Genomic DNA, 16,051 nt, shown 5'->3' on the forward strand with positions numbered 1-16,051 from the left:
AAAGACTATTTAGAATAGTGTATTGATCAGATGCAAATAGTTGTCTACAGTTGTAATGAAATAGAAACTTTTTTGTTTGTTTTGGGGCCACACTAGGTGATGCTCAGGGCTTGCTTTTGGTCCTATGCTCAGAGATTACTGCTGACTGGGCTCAGCAGACCGCGTGGGATGCTGGGGATTAAACCTGGGTGGGCCGTGTGAGAGGCAAACATTGCCCCGGCCCTGAAGCAGAATCATTTAATGTGTCATTAAAAAAAAATCATTAACATCTTTTATCTATCCATCTGTGTTTGTGGGGCTTGGTGGCACTTCATTGGGAAAACAGTCCACCTCGCGAGGTCCCGTGGAGGTCTGGAGGGGTTGCATGCCCATCTTTCCAGAAGAATCCATAAACTTGTCCAAGGCAGGCAACCAGCTACACTAAATCTCAGCTTCTACTGTGGGCCCATGCAGAGCACCCCTTGGCTGATCTCTAAGCCAGGCCCCCTCTCCCCCACGGGTGCCTCGGACCCGCTGTGATGCGTTCAGAGGCAGTGTCAGGAATACTTGGTGGGTTAGGGACAAGTATGACCCAGGACTGGTCCAGACATAGAAGAGACAGACACCCTTGAACTGAGGGTGAAGGATTGGCGGCAGAGGGGCTCAGAATTAGGGATGAGGACGGACGTGTGGGCGCCCCTGCCCGCAGGGTGGGGTGGGGGTGCAGGGCTAGGAGGGCGGGGAGATCTGGGGGCGTTTTCCTTATTGCAGCGTGTGCCATGGGGGGAAATCTGGGTTGATCCAGCTGTCCCGCAAGCTCCTATCACATTTCCTTCTTCCCCAGGCCACCGTTCTGCTTCTTGGGTCTCCTTTCCATCGGCATCTGTCAGGGAGAGGCTGGATGCAGGCCAGGCCAGCTCCCGGGGCTGGTCTCACCCGCTGTCATTCTGTCCACAACCCTTCTCCGCTGGCGGGTGGGGGCGAGCCTGGCAGGAAGGGCAAGTGCGAAGCCCTCCGGGGACCCGGACCGCTCCAGGGCGGCGGGGGAGGCAGCTCAGGGCTCCTGTCAGGGACAGCATGCGATTGGGAGACTGTCACCCCGACCCCCCAGCACCCGGCCACGGGGAACCCTCGCCCTCAGGGTGCGTCCAGGGTTACATCAGCGGGACTGGGGCACGCCTCCAACCTCACCCCCCCATCCCGGCCAGCACAATTTGCTCCTTGCTCCTGATCTCCAGAACCACGTTTGCAAGGCCAGTTTGCTGGGCAAGGCGAGGCGAGCAGGAAGAATTCCGGAGAGGCAGGAGTGATCCGTGAAAGGGAACTTCCCTGGGGACCAGAGGCCGCGCGCGCGGGGCAGCCTCAGGGCGGGGAGCGATGACCCTACGGCCACTCGCCCGCCCGAGCGAGCAGGTTCCGAGCGGGCCCACCGCGGGGCCTGCAGAAGGTCACCCGGGTTGCCTCCAGCCGGGCCACCCAAGCCCCGTCCCAGCCCAGCCTGCAGAGAGCTGGTCCTCGAGCGAAAGCGAGGCCTGGCTGGGGAGCGGGAGGGGGGGGGGACCCCGGGGCGCGCGGCCGGGGGCGTGGCCAGGCGCGCGGTTGCCGGGTAACCGGGTTGTTTACTGCCGGGCGGGTGCAGAGCGCAGGGGCGGGGCGCGCAGCTACCATGGCCTTCCGCAGCGCGGGCACTTTGCTCACCGACTTCAATGCCGCCTTCCTGCCCCCCGGCCTCATGCCCGGGTAAGGCCGCCGCCCTCCTCGGATCTCAGGGGGGTCGCAAACCCCGGCCCCTCCCCGAGGCTGCGCCCCTCCCCCCACGCGCCGCGGGCTCTGCGGGACGGTGCTCGCCAGAACCCCCCTTTTCGTAGGGTGTCAATCCCCAGCACACATCGGGCAGGGAGAGCGAGCAGGGGCGGTATTGGGGACCCCACCAGAAGGCAGAGGGCTGTGCTGTGTGTGCGTTGGGGGAAGGCGGGGCGGTGGGCACCCAGCCTCCGACCCCCAAGGTCTGCGCAAAGATTAGTGTTTGCATTTCAGAGGCGAAGGGAAGCAGGTGGGCGCCCTGGCTCTAATCAGGCCCCAGGGTTCGGGGTCTTGGTTCCAAGCATAAGTTCTCCTTTTGTCGCCCCCAGAATCTGCCTTCCGCTGTGGCCCTCCCGCCCAGCTTTCAAGACTCAGAGCAAAGCTCTTTCTCGGCTCCTTGGTGTTTTCATCCCCCCAGAGTATAAGACGAGGCTGTTCTGCTGCTTTCCCACGTGCCCAGCCTGTCCCCTCTCCACCCAGCCGCTGCTTCCCGGGTTGAGACAAGGACAGGGACCTGCTGGAGAAGCCCTGCGGACCTTGCCGTGTAGGCTAAAGCCGGCTGTCGCCTCCCGCTGGGCAAGGAGCCTGCAGAACAGGCGGGTCCAGCGGGAAGGTCAGGGATGCTTGGTGGCAGCACACGGGGACCTGCCCCAGAGCTCCCCGAGTCTCATCAGATAAGGCTGACCCCCGCGATGGTTTTCCCTGCGCGAAGCCAAGTGCCTTAGAAAAGGATTCAGGATCTAACTCTCAAACTGCCGCGCCGCCCTGGCCAGGAGAGAAGGAGCAAGCGGCCGGGATGTGCTGGACACATGGGTGACCGGCTCAATCACCAGGTTCCGCTTAGCAGCCTTGGATAGTGGCATTCATGCCACCTTCGGGGGATTATCATGAGCTATTTTTTTTTTAAAAAAATGATTTGGGGGGCTTGGGGACTTCTCTGGGGCTACTCTTTTTTTTTTCTTTTTGGGTCACACCAGGCGATGCACAGGAGTCATTCCTGGCTCATGCACTCAGGAATTATCCCTGGCGGTGCTCAAGGGACCATATGGGATGCTGGGATTTGAACCCGGGTCGGCCACGTGCAAGGCAAACGCCCTACCCGCTGTGCTATCACTCCAGCCCCTCTGGGGCTACTCTTGAAGAGTAAGTTAGTTGGTTCAAAGATTGTGGTGCTACTTGGGCCCATTGGTGCCAGGGACCACCAGCCCCCCTCCCCCGATGCCTGGAGTCCTCAGGCCCACTCACGGACGTGCTGGAGGGACGTGTGATGGCAGAGTCGAGGCTCAGCAAAGGCAACGCACCAGCTGTCTCGCTGGCTCTCAGTCTTCCTCTTCTGTTTCTTCTCTTAAGTCTTTACAATTTCCAGTTAAAAACTCTGGGCTGAGGCCCCCCCCCCCCTGTCTCGGGTTGGGGGATGTGACCCCAGCGGGAGTGTCTACCCGCTCCTTGTCTACAGTGCCCTGCAGGCCCATCTCTACAATTGATCTAGAAATTGACAAGCGAGGCCTAAATAAGACCCCAGGCGAGGACAGGGCCAGGCTGAGCCACTGTGCAGCTGTGCCCGGTCCTCCTGCTTTCTTAGCTGCATCTTTCTATTTTATTTTATTTTTTGGTCATACCCAGCTATGCACAGGGGTCACTCCTGGCTCTGCTCTCAGGAATTACCCCTGGCGGTGCTCAGGGGACCATATGGGATGCTGGGAATCGAATCTGGGTCAGCCGCGTGCAAGGCAAACACCCTACCCACTGTGCTATCGCTCCAGCCCCAGCTGGATCTTTCTAGAAGGGAGAGATGCCCCTGAAAGAGGTCCAAAGGCAGGAACTGCACTGAACTGGACTGTGTTCCTAAAGGCTAATTCATTGGCTGTTTCTGGAAGAATCCAAGCTCCCCCTACCACACTTGATCATAATTCCTTTTCCTTTCCATTTCATTGTTGGCCATACCCAGCTGTGCTCAGGAGTTGCTCCTGTCTCTGCACCCAGGAATCACCCCTGGCAGTGTTCAGGGGGCCATATGGGGTGCCAGGGATTGACCCCAGGTCGGCTGCATGCAGGCTTTCTCGCTGTCCTATCGCTCTGCCCCTATTTGCGTGTTTCCAGCGTCCCCTGGGCTGGTGAGCATAGCTGCTCCGACACTTCATTCTCCCTTTTACCAGTTTTGTTCAGAGCAGAAGCCCTGCCCCCTCCCTCCAGGAGGGGGTCCCTGAGGTCTGGGGCGGGGTGGGGGCTGCCAAAGCCCCTGGCTGATGATGCGAGAGCTGGGCTGGGGGCAGCTTCCTACAGTCCGTGGGAGCACCCCGAATCACTCACCATGTGCCAGGTTCTGCCAGCCTCTCTGCAAGCTCCGGTACCTACAACCCTCACGACAACCCCAGTGAGAGTGACCGTCCGGCACACTGCCCGTGGGACCGGGACCGGGACCGGGGTGGGGCCGGGGGATGTCCACGCCGACCTTCCCAGCCCCTCCTAACCCTCAGCTGCTGCCCCACTGAGCAGGTGGCTCGGAGGACACGGAGTAGAGCTGGCGCCGGGCTCCCTGGCTGTGATTCCGGGGCCGTTTATGTCTCATGATCCTCTCCTGGCCTCACTCCCCTCTCTGGCAAGCAGGGGTGAGGCTGTGCGGGACTGTGACAGGCTTATCTGCACCCCAGCAAACCTGCTCCCACCTGGCCCATGATCTGGCATGAGGTGCCGGAGGTGCAGGGGTCTAACTTCTTGGCTGTGGGGGGGGCAGGGGTGCAGCCCAGCCTTATTAGCTGGGAGCCGCCCCTGCGGGGACCAAGATCTGGGCACCCCGACACCTTCAGGCTCTCAGGGATGAGACCGGGCTCCCTGGGCCGCTCTTCCACACCTGGTCAGTGATCCCAGACCGTGTAGGTGCGTAGGGCGGCCCCACTGGGAGACGCGAGCCCAAGCCTCACGCCGGCTCTGCCCCCACCCTTGGGCCAGCCCGCGGCCCCTCCAGCTTAGTGCCTGGTTCGGAACACACCTGCAAACGGGGCGCTCAGATTTATCAGGCTAGGCCAGGACCCCGGCCCACGGCACGCGAGACCTCGTCTCCTGGGACAAGGCTGGGCAGCTGCATTTCTGCAGCCACTGCTTGTCTGCGCAGGCGCCTGGATGGGGCTGCAGCCCCCACTGTTGGGCCAGAGTCACTGGGGAATGAGGCGGGGGCAGTGGGGAGGGGAAGGCCTCACCAGTCCAGACAGGGACCCCTCAGAAGAACCTGGTGCCCGGGAGGGCCCTCCTCTCCCTCCGTGTCACTCAGCTCAGCAGAGCGGGGGACACCCCGCTCAGAAGTCCCCGGGGGAAGATGCAGCTCCAGGCCGGGGAGAGCGAGCGGCAGCCAGAGCAGAGCCCCCGGGGGGGGGGGGGGGCTCTGGAACTCACAGGGCTGGGAGGGGGTCCCACAGGAAGGGGTCCCGCGGAAGGGGGTGCTTCAAAGCATGGCTAGGGGAGGAAAGTGCGTTTAGATGTGGGGGTTCTGGGAAAGCGTTTGGGGGGAGTGTGGCCAGCCACACTGGGTGGCCCTTTACTGGGGAGAAAGCCGAGCCCCCCGCGGGGGTGAGAAGACAGAGGAAGCTCCGCTGCAGCCCTGCACCCTTGCACCCCAGGGCCAGAGGTGCGGGGGAGGGGGGGCGGACTGGGAACTGGGAACTGGCAATGAGCTCATCAGGCCACTCCTGGGATAGAGTCCCTGTCATTCACTCTAGGCCTCCTGGGGTCTGTCACACGTGGGCTCAGGCGTTGCAAGAGCACTCTCCCTCCTGAGGGGTGCAGTGGGGGAGGGGCAGGAAGCAGAAGGAGTGAGGGGCTTGTTCAGTGGAGCCCTGTCCGTCCTCCCTGCTGCTCCTCCCCACCCAGGCCGCCTGGGAGCTCAGGGGACAAAAATGCAAGGACAGGGCCCTGAGGCCCAGGCGTGGGCCCTGGCAGTGAAGGAATGCGAGCTTGTGTATCTGCGCATGTGCGCACACACATACATACATGTATATGTATATCCATAAAGTGTCTATGTATGTACAGCACACACGTGTGTGTTCATGTACACATATGGTGTGTGTGTACACCATTCACATATGCACATATGTGCATATAGACCTACACATTTCACACACACAGACGTACACACCTCACAGCTCCTCACACGCCCCCTCCCCCTAAGGAGTGGAAAGGAACCAGGTGGCTGTGGGGGGAGGGGTGTCTCCTATTGGGATGCAAATATGGGAGCTGGTGGGGAGAGGGGAGGGATGGGGGGGGAGGGGAGGGCAGATTCATCACTTAGTTGCTCTAGTTCCTTTCTTGGGGTGTGCAAAGGCCTTTGTGCATAGAGAGAGAGTTTTGTGCCACCACCTTGCACCTGGCGGTAGCCCCCCTGAAAACAGCCCTCCTTCCTGGAGTTCCTGGGCCGCTGCCCCTCCCCCAGGGAATCTGTGTCAAGTGTGTGTAGGTGCTGAGGAGCCAGGGGCAGGAGGGAAGTTGGCGGCCTGAAGGAAGCGCTGAGTGTGTGTGGTGGAGGGGAGGGGGGTTCCAATGGGATAGAGGGTGAGGGGCATAGGGAGGGGGACCCCTCCAATTGCAGGAGGAGCTAGGAAGTGCGTGTGAAGGCTCAGAGGCTTCCTTAGCCAGCTGTGAGAAGCGCTTCCGGGGCACAGGGCATCCGCAGACCGTGAGGGGGACGTGAACTAAGGCCATCAGACTGGGGAGGGCCTCTGGCACCAGTGCCAGAGCGGGAGGAAGTGGGGCTGGCAGACCTGGGTGGGGGAAGGGAGATGGCGGGGCAGGCTGGGGGTCTCACAGGGTTGGTGGAGTTGGGTGGTAGGGTTAGAGCAGGACTGCCCTGGGTGGGGAGATCCTGATCCGCGCCCTAACAGTCGGCTGGCTGTAGGGCCCGGCTGCAGGCGGGGGACAGGGCGGGGGTGGCAGGCAGGGCAGAGACACGGAGCCGCTGCCCTGGGCACTGGAGTCTAGAAGCACTCCCCAAGGAAGTGGGGTCCCGGGAAAGACCACTACAGGGGTGACACCCACACATAGGGGACACCAAGGGAAGCCTGGTCCCTCTGCACTGAGGTTCTCCTCAGCCTCCTCGCAGTGGAGACCCCTTCATGGACCCACCCCCCAACGGAAACCCCTCATGGAACTCACCCCAGTGGGAGCTCCTTACCCCATGGCACCCCTCCATGGGACTCCCCGCCCCCTGGCACCCCTTCATGTGACTCCCCACCCCAGTGGGACGCCTTCCTAATCTCACCCTAATAGAAACAGCCCTCCATGGGACCCCAGCAGTGCTGCGCCCCTGGGAATAGCCCCCCCCGCCCTGTGTTTGACAGTCCCGGGGCCCTGGGCACCGGAACCCACCCACACAACTCCATGATATGCGGAGGCTCGAGACTGGAGGCGGGGCTGGATGCTGGCCACACTGCCCACGCCCACAGTAGGCTCTGGGTGATGCATCTCCTCACACCACCGACTCTCTCCTTTTATGCATTTCTTTACTTGGGGTCACCCCTGGTGGTGCTCACGGACTTCTCCTGGCTCTGGACTTGGGGTTTGCTCCCAGCAGACCTTGGGAGACATAGTCCTGGGGGTCAACTGGGGTGAGATGCAAGTGAAGTAAGTGCTGTTCTCTCTCCTGCCCTGACTAAATATGCAACCGGAGTGATAGCACAGCGGGGAGGGCGTTTGCCTTGCACATGGCCAACTCGGGTTCGATTCCCAGCATCCCATAGGGTCCGCTGAGCACCGCCAGGGGTGTTTCCTGAATGCAGAGCCAGGAGTAACCCCTGAGCATCACCTGGTGTGACCCAAAAAGGAAAAAAAAAAAAAAAACAAAATACTGAGATTCACCAGGGCTAGTACTTGGTGAACTTCATTCTAGGGTTCTCTTTAGGTGTGTGTTCAGATAAAATATGTCTATTTTGGGTGAATAGATAGAGCCTGCACATTTATTGATAGGACCATTCCATGTTTATGCCTTGAAAAGGAAAAACATGAAATTGAATCTTCGAGAACTTAACAGGAGAGAAGGGCCCTCCAGGACCATGAACGGAAAGCGAGGCTTTGGGTCGATGCTCATTTGTCATATGAAATACTAGTTTTTACAAGATCCTTGCCAAGGAGCAAAGGACAGGGAGGGAGGGAGGCGGAGAGAAAGGAAGGAGAGGGAAAGAGGGAAAAAGACCAGTAGCCACTGAGGGCTGGGAGCAATGAAACTGCTTTTTAAAACGACATGTTCGATTTTGGATACAGACGTCGACTCTCTGCCTTCGCACACGCCCGGCCCCCTCCGCCCACCCCCAATTTCTGTTGCTTAAAATAGCGGTTCCTTTGACAGGTTTCATGCCATTTCTGTTCTGTGCAGCGCGCAGCCTTCACCTAGTTGCTATTCCCAGGCCGATCTGAGAGATACGTGACACTCCCCACACCAGTCACGAAGCTTCCACGCTTCCCGAGTGCCGGGTTCCTTTTGAATCGTCTCTTTTTGGCGGGATCTCATCACTGAGCCCTGCTTTTGAGACGAGCCAGCGGGGGCTCCTGTGCTCGGGAAGGACGGAGGGCTACTTGCAGGAGCCGTGTGCCTGCACTGTCTGTCTGTCTGTCTGTCTCTGTTTCCTTTACTGGGGCCCGGCAGCTTCTGGTGACCAGCATCTCTCATGCCTTACATTCCCTGAGGAATAAGGCGAGAGGGTGATGGAGAACGGAGTGATGCTGACCCCCCAGGAGGGGACAGCGGGGCTGGGCCGGGCAGGTTTTCCTCTTGAAGGACAGGATGTTCCCCTCAAACCTGGTGTCAAGGGTCAGCCTGGCTTCTGGCTCCCGGGGGGAGCTGGTGGGAAAGAACCCCCAGGCTTACCCTCCACCTGCCAGTCAGATGCTCGCTTTGCTCATGGAGAGAGCAGGTGGCGGGGGGTGGGGGGGGAGGGAATGCATTCATGTCTGTGGGGTCACAGTCACTTCCGTGGGGACACGGTCACCTCGGTGGGGAGTTCCCACTGCGTGGAAGGATTGGGTCGAAGGGCAAGGGCTGAGTGCCTCTAGTCTGGTTCTGTTCTACCGAGCATGTGTGTATTTCTGTATCCATCTGCCTCACCCTCTTCAGGCTGGCCTGAAGTGGGGCCCTCCCTGCCCCTCTCCGGCCACTCCTGGTGATGCTCAAGCCCACCTGGGGCCGGACTCAGTGCTGGGACCCAGCAGTGCTCCAGGCGTGCAGGGCTGGGGCCTCACTCAGGCGCGGGTGGCTCTGTGCTCCCGCTGAGTGGCCCACCTTTGGTGTGTGGGTGGAGGTCGGGATGTGACCCTTCGGGGCACCGTTGGCTCATCAGCCAGCGGGATTTCTGGCCCTGCCCAATGCCTGTACTTGCAGGGATGAGCAAGGTGAGGCCACCTGCCTCTGGCTCCGGGAGGCCCAGGGAACCAGGGGGGCCGCGGGGGCAGGCAGCCCAGAGCAGCTGTGGCCGGAGGTGGGCGGGGCTCGGATGCCCCAGATCAGAGGGTGGACCTGGAAGAGGTGGGGAAGCACTGTGGGGTGGGACCCCCAGGGGAGGAGCTCAGCGCCCCGTAAGCCTCGGTCAGGGGCGCGGGCACCAGCGGGCTCCCGCGGGTGGGTCCGTCGCGGCCCCGGGGCGGCGTGGTCGGCCTCAGCCACCTGCCCGCGCCCGCAGGTACCAGGGCCACATCCCCGGGGTGGCCTTCTCCTTCGGCTCGCCCTACGGCTCCACCACCTTCAAGCACTTCCAGGACGAGCGCCGGGCGGCCATGGAGAGGACCTCGCGCCGCTCCCGGGAGGGCCGCCTGCCCGCCGTCCCCGGGCCCGCGCCCGCGCTGCTGCTCAGCGCCCCCTACCGGCCGCACACGCGCTTCAACCTCGACTTCGGCCGCTCCGGGCAGCTCACGCACTTCTACCACGTAAGGGCCAGCAGGGGCCCCGGGTGTGTGTGTGTGTGTGTGTGTGTGTGTGTGTGTGTGTGTGTGTGTGTGTGTGTGTGTGTGTGTGTGTGTGTGTGTGTGCGTGTGTATGTGCAGGCGCCGCTTGGGGCAGCTCACGCACTTCTACCACGTAAGGGCCAGCAGGGGCCCAGGATGTGTGTGTGTGTGTGTGTGTGTGCGTGTGTATGTGCAGGCGCCGCTTGGGGCAGCTCACGCACTTCTACCACGTAAGGGCCAGCAGGGGCCCCGGGTGGTGTGTGTGTGTGTATGTGTGTGTGTGTGCAGGCGCCGCTTGGGGCAGCTCACGCACTTCTACCACATAAGGGCCAGCAGGGGCCCAGGATGTGTGTGTGTGTGTGTGTGTGTGTGTGTGTGGTGTGTGGTGTGTGTGTGTGTGTGTGTGCACGCGGTGGAGTGGAATGGGGGCTTCGGTGTGTCCACGCACTTCTACAAGTAAGGGCCAGCAGGGATCCCCGTGTGTGTGTGTGTGTGCACGCGCGTATACGCTGTGTTCAGGACTCAGTCCCCAAGCAGAATTGGGCTTGGGTGTGCCCACGCCCTCCCCTCTGCCCCCACTGGGCTGTAGGGACCCTCATCACTTCGCTGCCTCCCAAGTCAGAGGCAGCAGCCCCCGACACACTCATTTTCCCGACCCCACTGCTTCCCCCTCCCTGTCTGCAGACCCCGGATGTGCCTGCGTCCAGCCCGCCCTCATGGAGCCCAGCTACTGTAGAAGCGAGTGGGAGGGGGACCCTCCCTCCCGTCCTTGTCTGGGCTCCGAGGTCTGGCTGGACCCTGCCCAGGTGTGCCCCCGTAGACCCCAGGCACACCTGTGTACCCTCTGGCCCCTGGGTCCCCTCAAGAAGCTCCCCCAGCCCCTGCCCATCCCAGGACACGACCCCTGGGCAGAGAGTCCCAGTGGCTCCACGGCCAGATGGGGAGAGGAGCTGGGGGAGGTGGGGAGACAGGAGTGGACAGCAGTGGGGCAGTGGCGCAGCCCTGCTGTGCCCGCGCTGACCATGGGTCTCTCCGGTCTGCAGCAAGTCCAGCAGCACCGGACACAGTACCTGGACCAGACGGGTGCTGTGCCGCGCGTCCCCTACTTCGTGCTGCCCGTGAAGGAGGAGGATCGGTACCCCCTCCCCACCGACCTGTGAGTGCCCACCCCCCAGCCGTGCTCCCCACAAACACGTCCCCGCCCACGCGGGCACCCAGCTTGGGGTGCAGAGGGTGGTGGCCAGAGGCTGGGGCCGCGGCTTTGGGGGCAGGGCAAGCTCTGGAGAGATGCCAGGGAGCCCGTGCAGGGAACCGGAGGGTGTTTTCCGCCCGGTTGCTCGGGGTGGGCGGCAACCCCGCCGGGTTGGCGGGAATCTGCAGGCAGCTCCCCGGGCGGCCTTGCGCGACCCTTGCTGAAGGCAGAGGAGACGACGCGGAGCGGCGAGGAGCTGCTGCCCTCTTGTGGACCCAGTGAGCACTGCAAGGGCGGGATCGCGTCCCTTCGATCGATTGGACTGAGAAGCAGGGCTCCGAGGACTTGTCCCCGTCCTCCAGAGTTCTGTCGGGGCAGCGCCTGGCCACCTGGCCCTCCTGCTTGCAAATGGGACAGCTCCTGTTCCCAGGGAAGGGCAGCTCCGCCCGCCTCGCTCATCTGGGCCCTTGGTTTCCGTCCCTCTCTCCTGGCACCAAGTGGGTGAGCTCACTGTGGGGGAGGGGTGGAAGGGCTCCAAGGGCAAGCGCTGAGTTTCCGGTCCACGAAGACCCCGTTTTCTGAGAACCCGAAGACTCGCCATCCTTGTTATTGTTCATTTATTTACTTTGGTTTGGTTGAGGTCACACCTTGTCATGCTCAGGGTTACTCCTGGCTCTGCACTCAAGAATCACTCCTGGCAGTGCTCGGGGGACCCTAGGAGATGCCAGGGGTAGAACTCAGGGTGGCTGCATGCAAGGCACATGCCCTGCCCGCTGTGTCTCTCTGACCCATCACCGTCCTTGGTACTGACACAGAAGCAACCCCTGTTTGGAGCCTTGAAGGGCGTTTCAGGGAAATGGGTGCGACCGCCTTTCCAGGGTCCTCCGGAAGGTCGGATGGGGCCTCGGGAAGGGGAAACTGAGACTGGAATGACACTGAGCCTCTGGAACTGGGCAGGGGACAGGCTGGCAGGGGACACGTATTGCTGGAGGGTCCCTGGATGGAACGCAGGCCCCTGAAGCCAGACGTAGGACTTGAGGTGGTCATGTCCACCCCTCGGGTGGCTTGAAGTCACTGTGTCACTGAGGCACGGGGGCCCCTCCCCAGGACAGCTGTTCTCAGGGGTGCTCTGGGCAGGGGCTTGTACCCGGGGCGGGGCAGCTCGCCCAGCCCCCCTCGTCCTCCGCGACACCCGCAGCCCGCACTGCTGCACTGCTACCCGCAGCTGCACACCTGGCTCCGAGGACCCGCCAGGTGGCTGGAGGAGGGCTCAGTGCTCAGCTCAGTCCTTTCCTTCCTGGACTCTGCAGCCTGCGGAAATTCCCTGCCCCAAGTTCCAGCACCGACACTGCTGTCTTCATCCACATCACCACCACCATCAACAAAACCACTAACACCAGTCACCCTCCTCCCCACCCACCATCCCGCTCACCCTCCTCCCCACCCACCGTCCCGCTCACCCTCCTCCCCACCCACCATCCCCACTCACTCTCCTCCCCACCCACCATCCCCACTCACTCTCCTCCCCAACCCCACCATCCCCACTCACCCTCCTCCCCACCCACCGTCCCGCTCACCCTCCTCCCCACCCACCATCCCCACTCACCCTCCTCCCCAACGCCACCATCCCCGCTCACCCTCCTCCCCACCCACCATCCCGCTCACCCTCCTCCCTGCCCCACAATCACCACTCACCCTCCTCCCCACCCACCGTCCCGCTCACCCTCCTCCCCACCCACCATCCCCGCTCACCCTCCTCCCCACCCCCACCACCCCCATTCACCCTCCTCCCCACCCCACAATTACCACTCACCCTCATCCCCATCCCCATCATCCCCGCTCACCCTCATCTCCATCCCACCACCCCCGTTCACCCTCCTCCCCGCCCCCACCGTCCCCGTTCACCATCCTCCTCACCCCACCATCCCCGCTCACCCTCCTCCCCACCCCACCATCCCCGCTCACCCTCCTCCCCACCCCGCCACCCCCATTCACCCTCCTCCCTGCCCCACAATCACCACTCACGCTCATCCCCACCCTCACCATTCCCGCTCACCCTCCTCCCCACCCCCACCGTCCCCATTCACCATCCTCCCCGTCCCCACCGTCCCGCTCACCCTCCTCCCCACCCCACTATCCCCGCTCACCCTCCTCCCCACCCCACCATCCCCGCTGACCCTCATCCCCACCCTCACCATCCCCGCTCACCCTCCTCCCCACCCCACAATTACCACTCACCCTCATCCCCGCCCCCACCGTCCCCGCTCACCCTACTCCCCACCCCCACCATCCCCGCTCACCCTACTCCCCACCCCACAATTACCACTCACCCTCATCCCCATCATCCCCGCTCACCCTCATCCCCCCCACCGTCCCCACTCACCCTCCTCCCCACCCCCACCGTCCCCGCTCACCCTCTTCCCCACCCCGCCATCCCTGCTCACCCTCTTCCCCACCCCGCCATCCCTGCTCACCCTCCTCCCCACCCCACAATCACCACTCACCCTCCTCCCCACCCCCACCATCTCCACTCACCCTCCTCCCCACCCCCACCATCTCCACTCACCCTCCTCCCCACCCTCACCATCCCCGCTCACCCTCCTCCCCAACCCACCATCCCCACTCACCCTCCTCCCCGTCATCTCAACATCCTCACTCACCTATCACCACCATCTCTGGTCACCCTCATCCCCATCACCACAGTCTCCACCATCCCATCATCGCTGCAGGGAGCACCAACCCCATCATGACCACCATCCCCATCCTCATCATCACAGCCACCACCGTGCCCATGATCCCCGCCCCTGGTCCCCACCCTCCCATCATAATCACCACCGTGACCCCCGTCACCATTCCTGTCATCACCCGTCTCGGTCACCGCCATGATCACAGCGCCCCCGTCTCCATCAGGTCACCATCCCTAGCCCTGTGCCCACCACTGTTGGCATTGACACCCCCGCCGTCACCGCCGTCACGGTCGGTCACACCATCCTCGCCACCACTGTCGCCACTGTGACCAGTGACCTGCCCCTTCTCCATCCTCACCCATTTCCCCTCACTCTCTCGGGTGCTCGCTGCGTGCCCAGCGCCAGGCTAAGTCCGTGCCTCACTCCTCGGGGTTTCCAGGGCTGCCAGGGCCGGAACCGCCCCAACCCTCACAGGGGACTCTTAGCAGGAGTGAGCTAGGGTGCGTCCGGCACGTCTCGCACCCACGCGGCCTCTTCCCGTGGACTATGGCTCAGACACAGGCCGTCCCGATCCCTGCCTCTGGGCGCCGTGAGCTGGCATGGCCGGGGCTGGCAGCGGGGCCTGGCCCCTCCCTCCGGGAAACACAGCCTCACGCCAGCTCTGTCCTCGCCCGCCCACAGGCCTCCCCTGACCTCGAAGGAGAAGTGGCACATTTTGAGAGTGTCCCCCGAGAACCTGCACACCTACCAGACGTTCCCGTCGGGGAAGAGGGTGTCCCCGCAGGAGCGAAGGAGAAGAAACCTTTACTTTGAGTTCCGCGCATGACGGTCGCGAGCCCCTTGGCCGTGGGAAATAAAATCTAGCCCAGACCTTCCAGTTCTCGTCTCTGACATGGGCACTGTGCTCCCACGGTGCCGGGCAAAGGGCCTGGGGTCACCCGCCCCAGGGTTCTGGCCCGGGACTGAGAAATGGGGGACTCCAGCCCCCTCCCTCCTGCTTCCACAGGCACCAGGGAAGAAGCCCTGTGAGCCGGGAGGTGAGGGGCTGTGTCCCCCGACACTGAGAACCGCACCGGGGCTGGGAGAGGTTGCCGGCTGCTGAGTCCCGCCCTGTCCCAGAGACTGAGGGGTTGGAATGGCCCAGGATGTGGGGTCCCCACAGAGCCCGGGAGCCCGAGGGAGGAGGCAGGGGGGAGCAGCCACCTTTAGGTGGTGTAGGCGGGTTATCTTGGCCTTGAACCACAGTCGGGGCCGGGCCAGGACGGTGCCACTCTGGGGGGGAGAAAGTATCTCAGGAGCCTCCGGGGTTGGGGTGTGTGCCCTGGGGATTGCAAGTGGGTGACCCCCCACACTGAGGGTCTGGGCTGGGCACCTCGGGGCAGGCGTGGACCCACCCCCCAGGAGTTCTCCGACTTTCCAGAACCTTCTGGATATGGTCTCCATCATTCAAGGGGCCAGCCAGGGAGTCAAGTCCGGGGGCGGAGGGGGGAGGCGGTGAACGACCCCACACCCCTAAGCCAGCGTCAGTGAGATAAGCCAGCGGTGCAGCTCCTCTCAGAGCACCCCAGAAGGTTCTCCTGGCTTCCAGAATCTCCGTCCAAGCTGCAACCCAAGGGTGGTCCCGTGGAGGCCAAATCTACCGCAGGCTGAGTGGCACCGAGAGCGCAGCCCAGCTGCTGCCATGCGGTCCGGTGGGGGGGTGGAGAGAGGTGCCCGCCCTCTGTGAAGACGGGGCCCTAGGAACCCCACCCTCTGTGTCTAGCCGGGCCTTCCCGGAAGACAGGCTGGGAGGGGAGGAAGGCTGAGAGTCCCCGCGGGCCTCAGCCCTGGCCTAGGCCTGCTGGACCCGCCGGACGCCCCGTCCCCGGAGCCCTGGCCCCCGCTCACTCGCATCAGGCGGAACCGTATTTCTTTGGTTTTATTATGGTAACACGAGGAGGTGGGGGAGGGGCGGGGGGCAGGAACGTGGCCCCAGGAGTGAGGGCGTGAGGCGTGAACGTCAAGTTTCGGCCCCCAGCGGCCTGCTGGGACCCCGTCAGCATCCCCAGAAGTGAATCCGAAAGGAGCTGGAAGAGAATTCAGGGAACTACCCTGGGGCCTCACGTGCGGCTCCCGGCTGCGTGGGCACCCGGCCCTTTGGGAGCGCGGCCTCGGGAGGAAGCCGGCGGGTGTCTGGGCCCGAGGGGGGAAGGCCGGTGGGGGGCACCCCAAGGAGGAAAGAGGTCCAGCTCAACTGTGTGTCAGGCTGTCAGGAAGAGTAAGGCCCCGGGGCTGGAGGCCCCAGTGTGACCCTCTTTTAGGGGGCCTGCCCGAGGCCAGCCGCTGGCGTCACTGGAAGGGGAGGCGTGTCTCCAGGGGGCGCAAGCCGGAGTAGGGAGAGAGGGAGAGACTTGGGACCCAGAGAGAGAGAGAGAGAGAGAGGCTGTGGTGGGAGCGGAGGAGCTGGGGAGGCAGAGCTCGGGAGGGGAGG

The 16,051-nt window shown here is 63.0% G+C and overlaps 2 protein-coding genes across 2 annotated transcripts in view; one reads left to right on the forward strand and one right to left on the reverse strand.

Annotated features, from left to right (window-relative positions):
• Positions 1 to 1,595: 1,595 nt before the first annotated feature.
• On the forward strand, positions 1,596 to 14,407 carry FAM166C (family with sequence similarity 166 member C). The gene is made up of 4 exons (XM_055123480.1): positions 1,596 to 1,719; positions 9,441 to 9,684; positions 10,746 to 10,858; positions 14,263 to 14,407. The coding sequence occupies exons 1-4, from the start codon at positions 1,646 to 1,648 to the stop codon at positions 14,405 to 14,407; spliced, it is 576 nt and encodes a 191-aa protein (XP_054979455.1). The 5' UTR covers positions 1,596 to 1,645.
• Positions 14,408 to 15,553: 1,146 nt separating this feature from the next.
• Positions 15,554 to 16,051, reverse strand: part of CIB4 (calcium and integrin binding family member 4) — a 44,980-nt gene continuing 44,482 nt past the window's right edge. Inside the window, exon 7 of the mRNA XM_004618921.2 lies at positions 15,554 to 15,647. Within this exon, the coding sequence (XP_004618978.1) occupies positions 15,617 to 15,647 (31 nt within the window). The 3' untranslated portion in view covers positions 15,554 to 15,616. The remainder of the gene's footprint in view (positions 15,648 to 16,051) is intronic.

Source organism: Sorex araneus, chromosome X, assembly GCF_027595985.1.
Source record: "Sorex araneus isolate mSorAra2 chromosome X, mSorAra2.pri, whole genome shotgun sequence".
Classification (NCBI taxonomy): domain Eukaryota; kingdom Metazoa; phylum Chordata; class Mammalia; order Eulipotyphla; family Soricidae; genus Sorex; species Sorex araneus.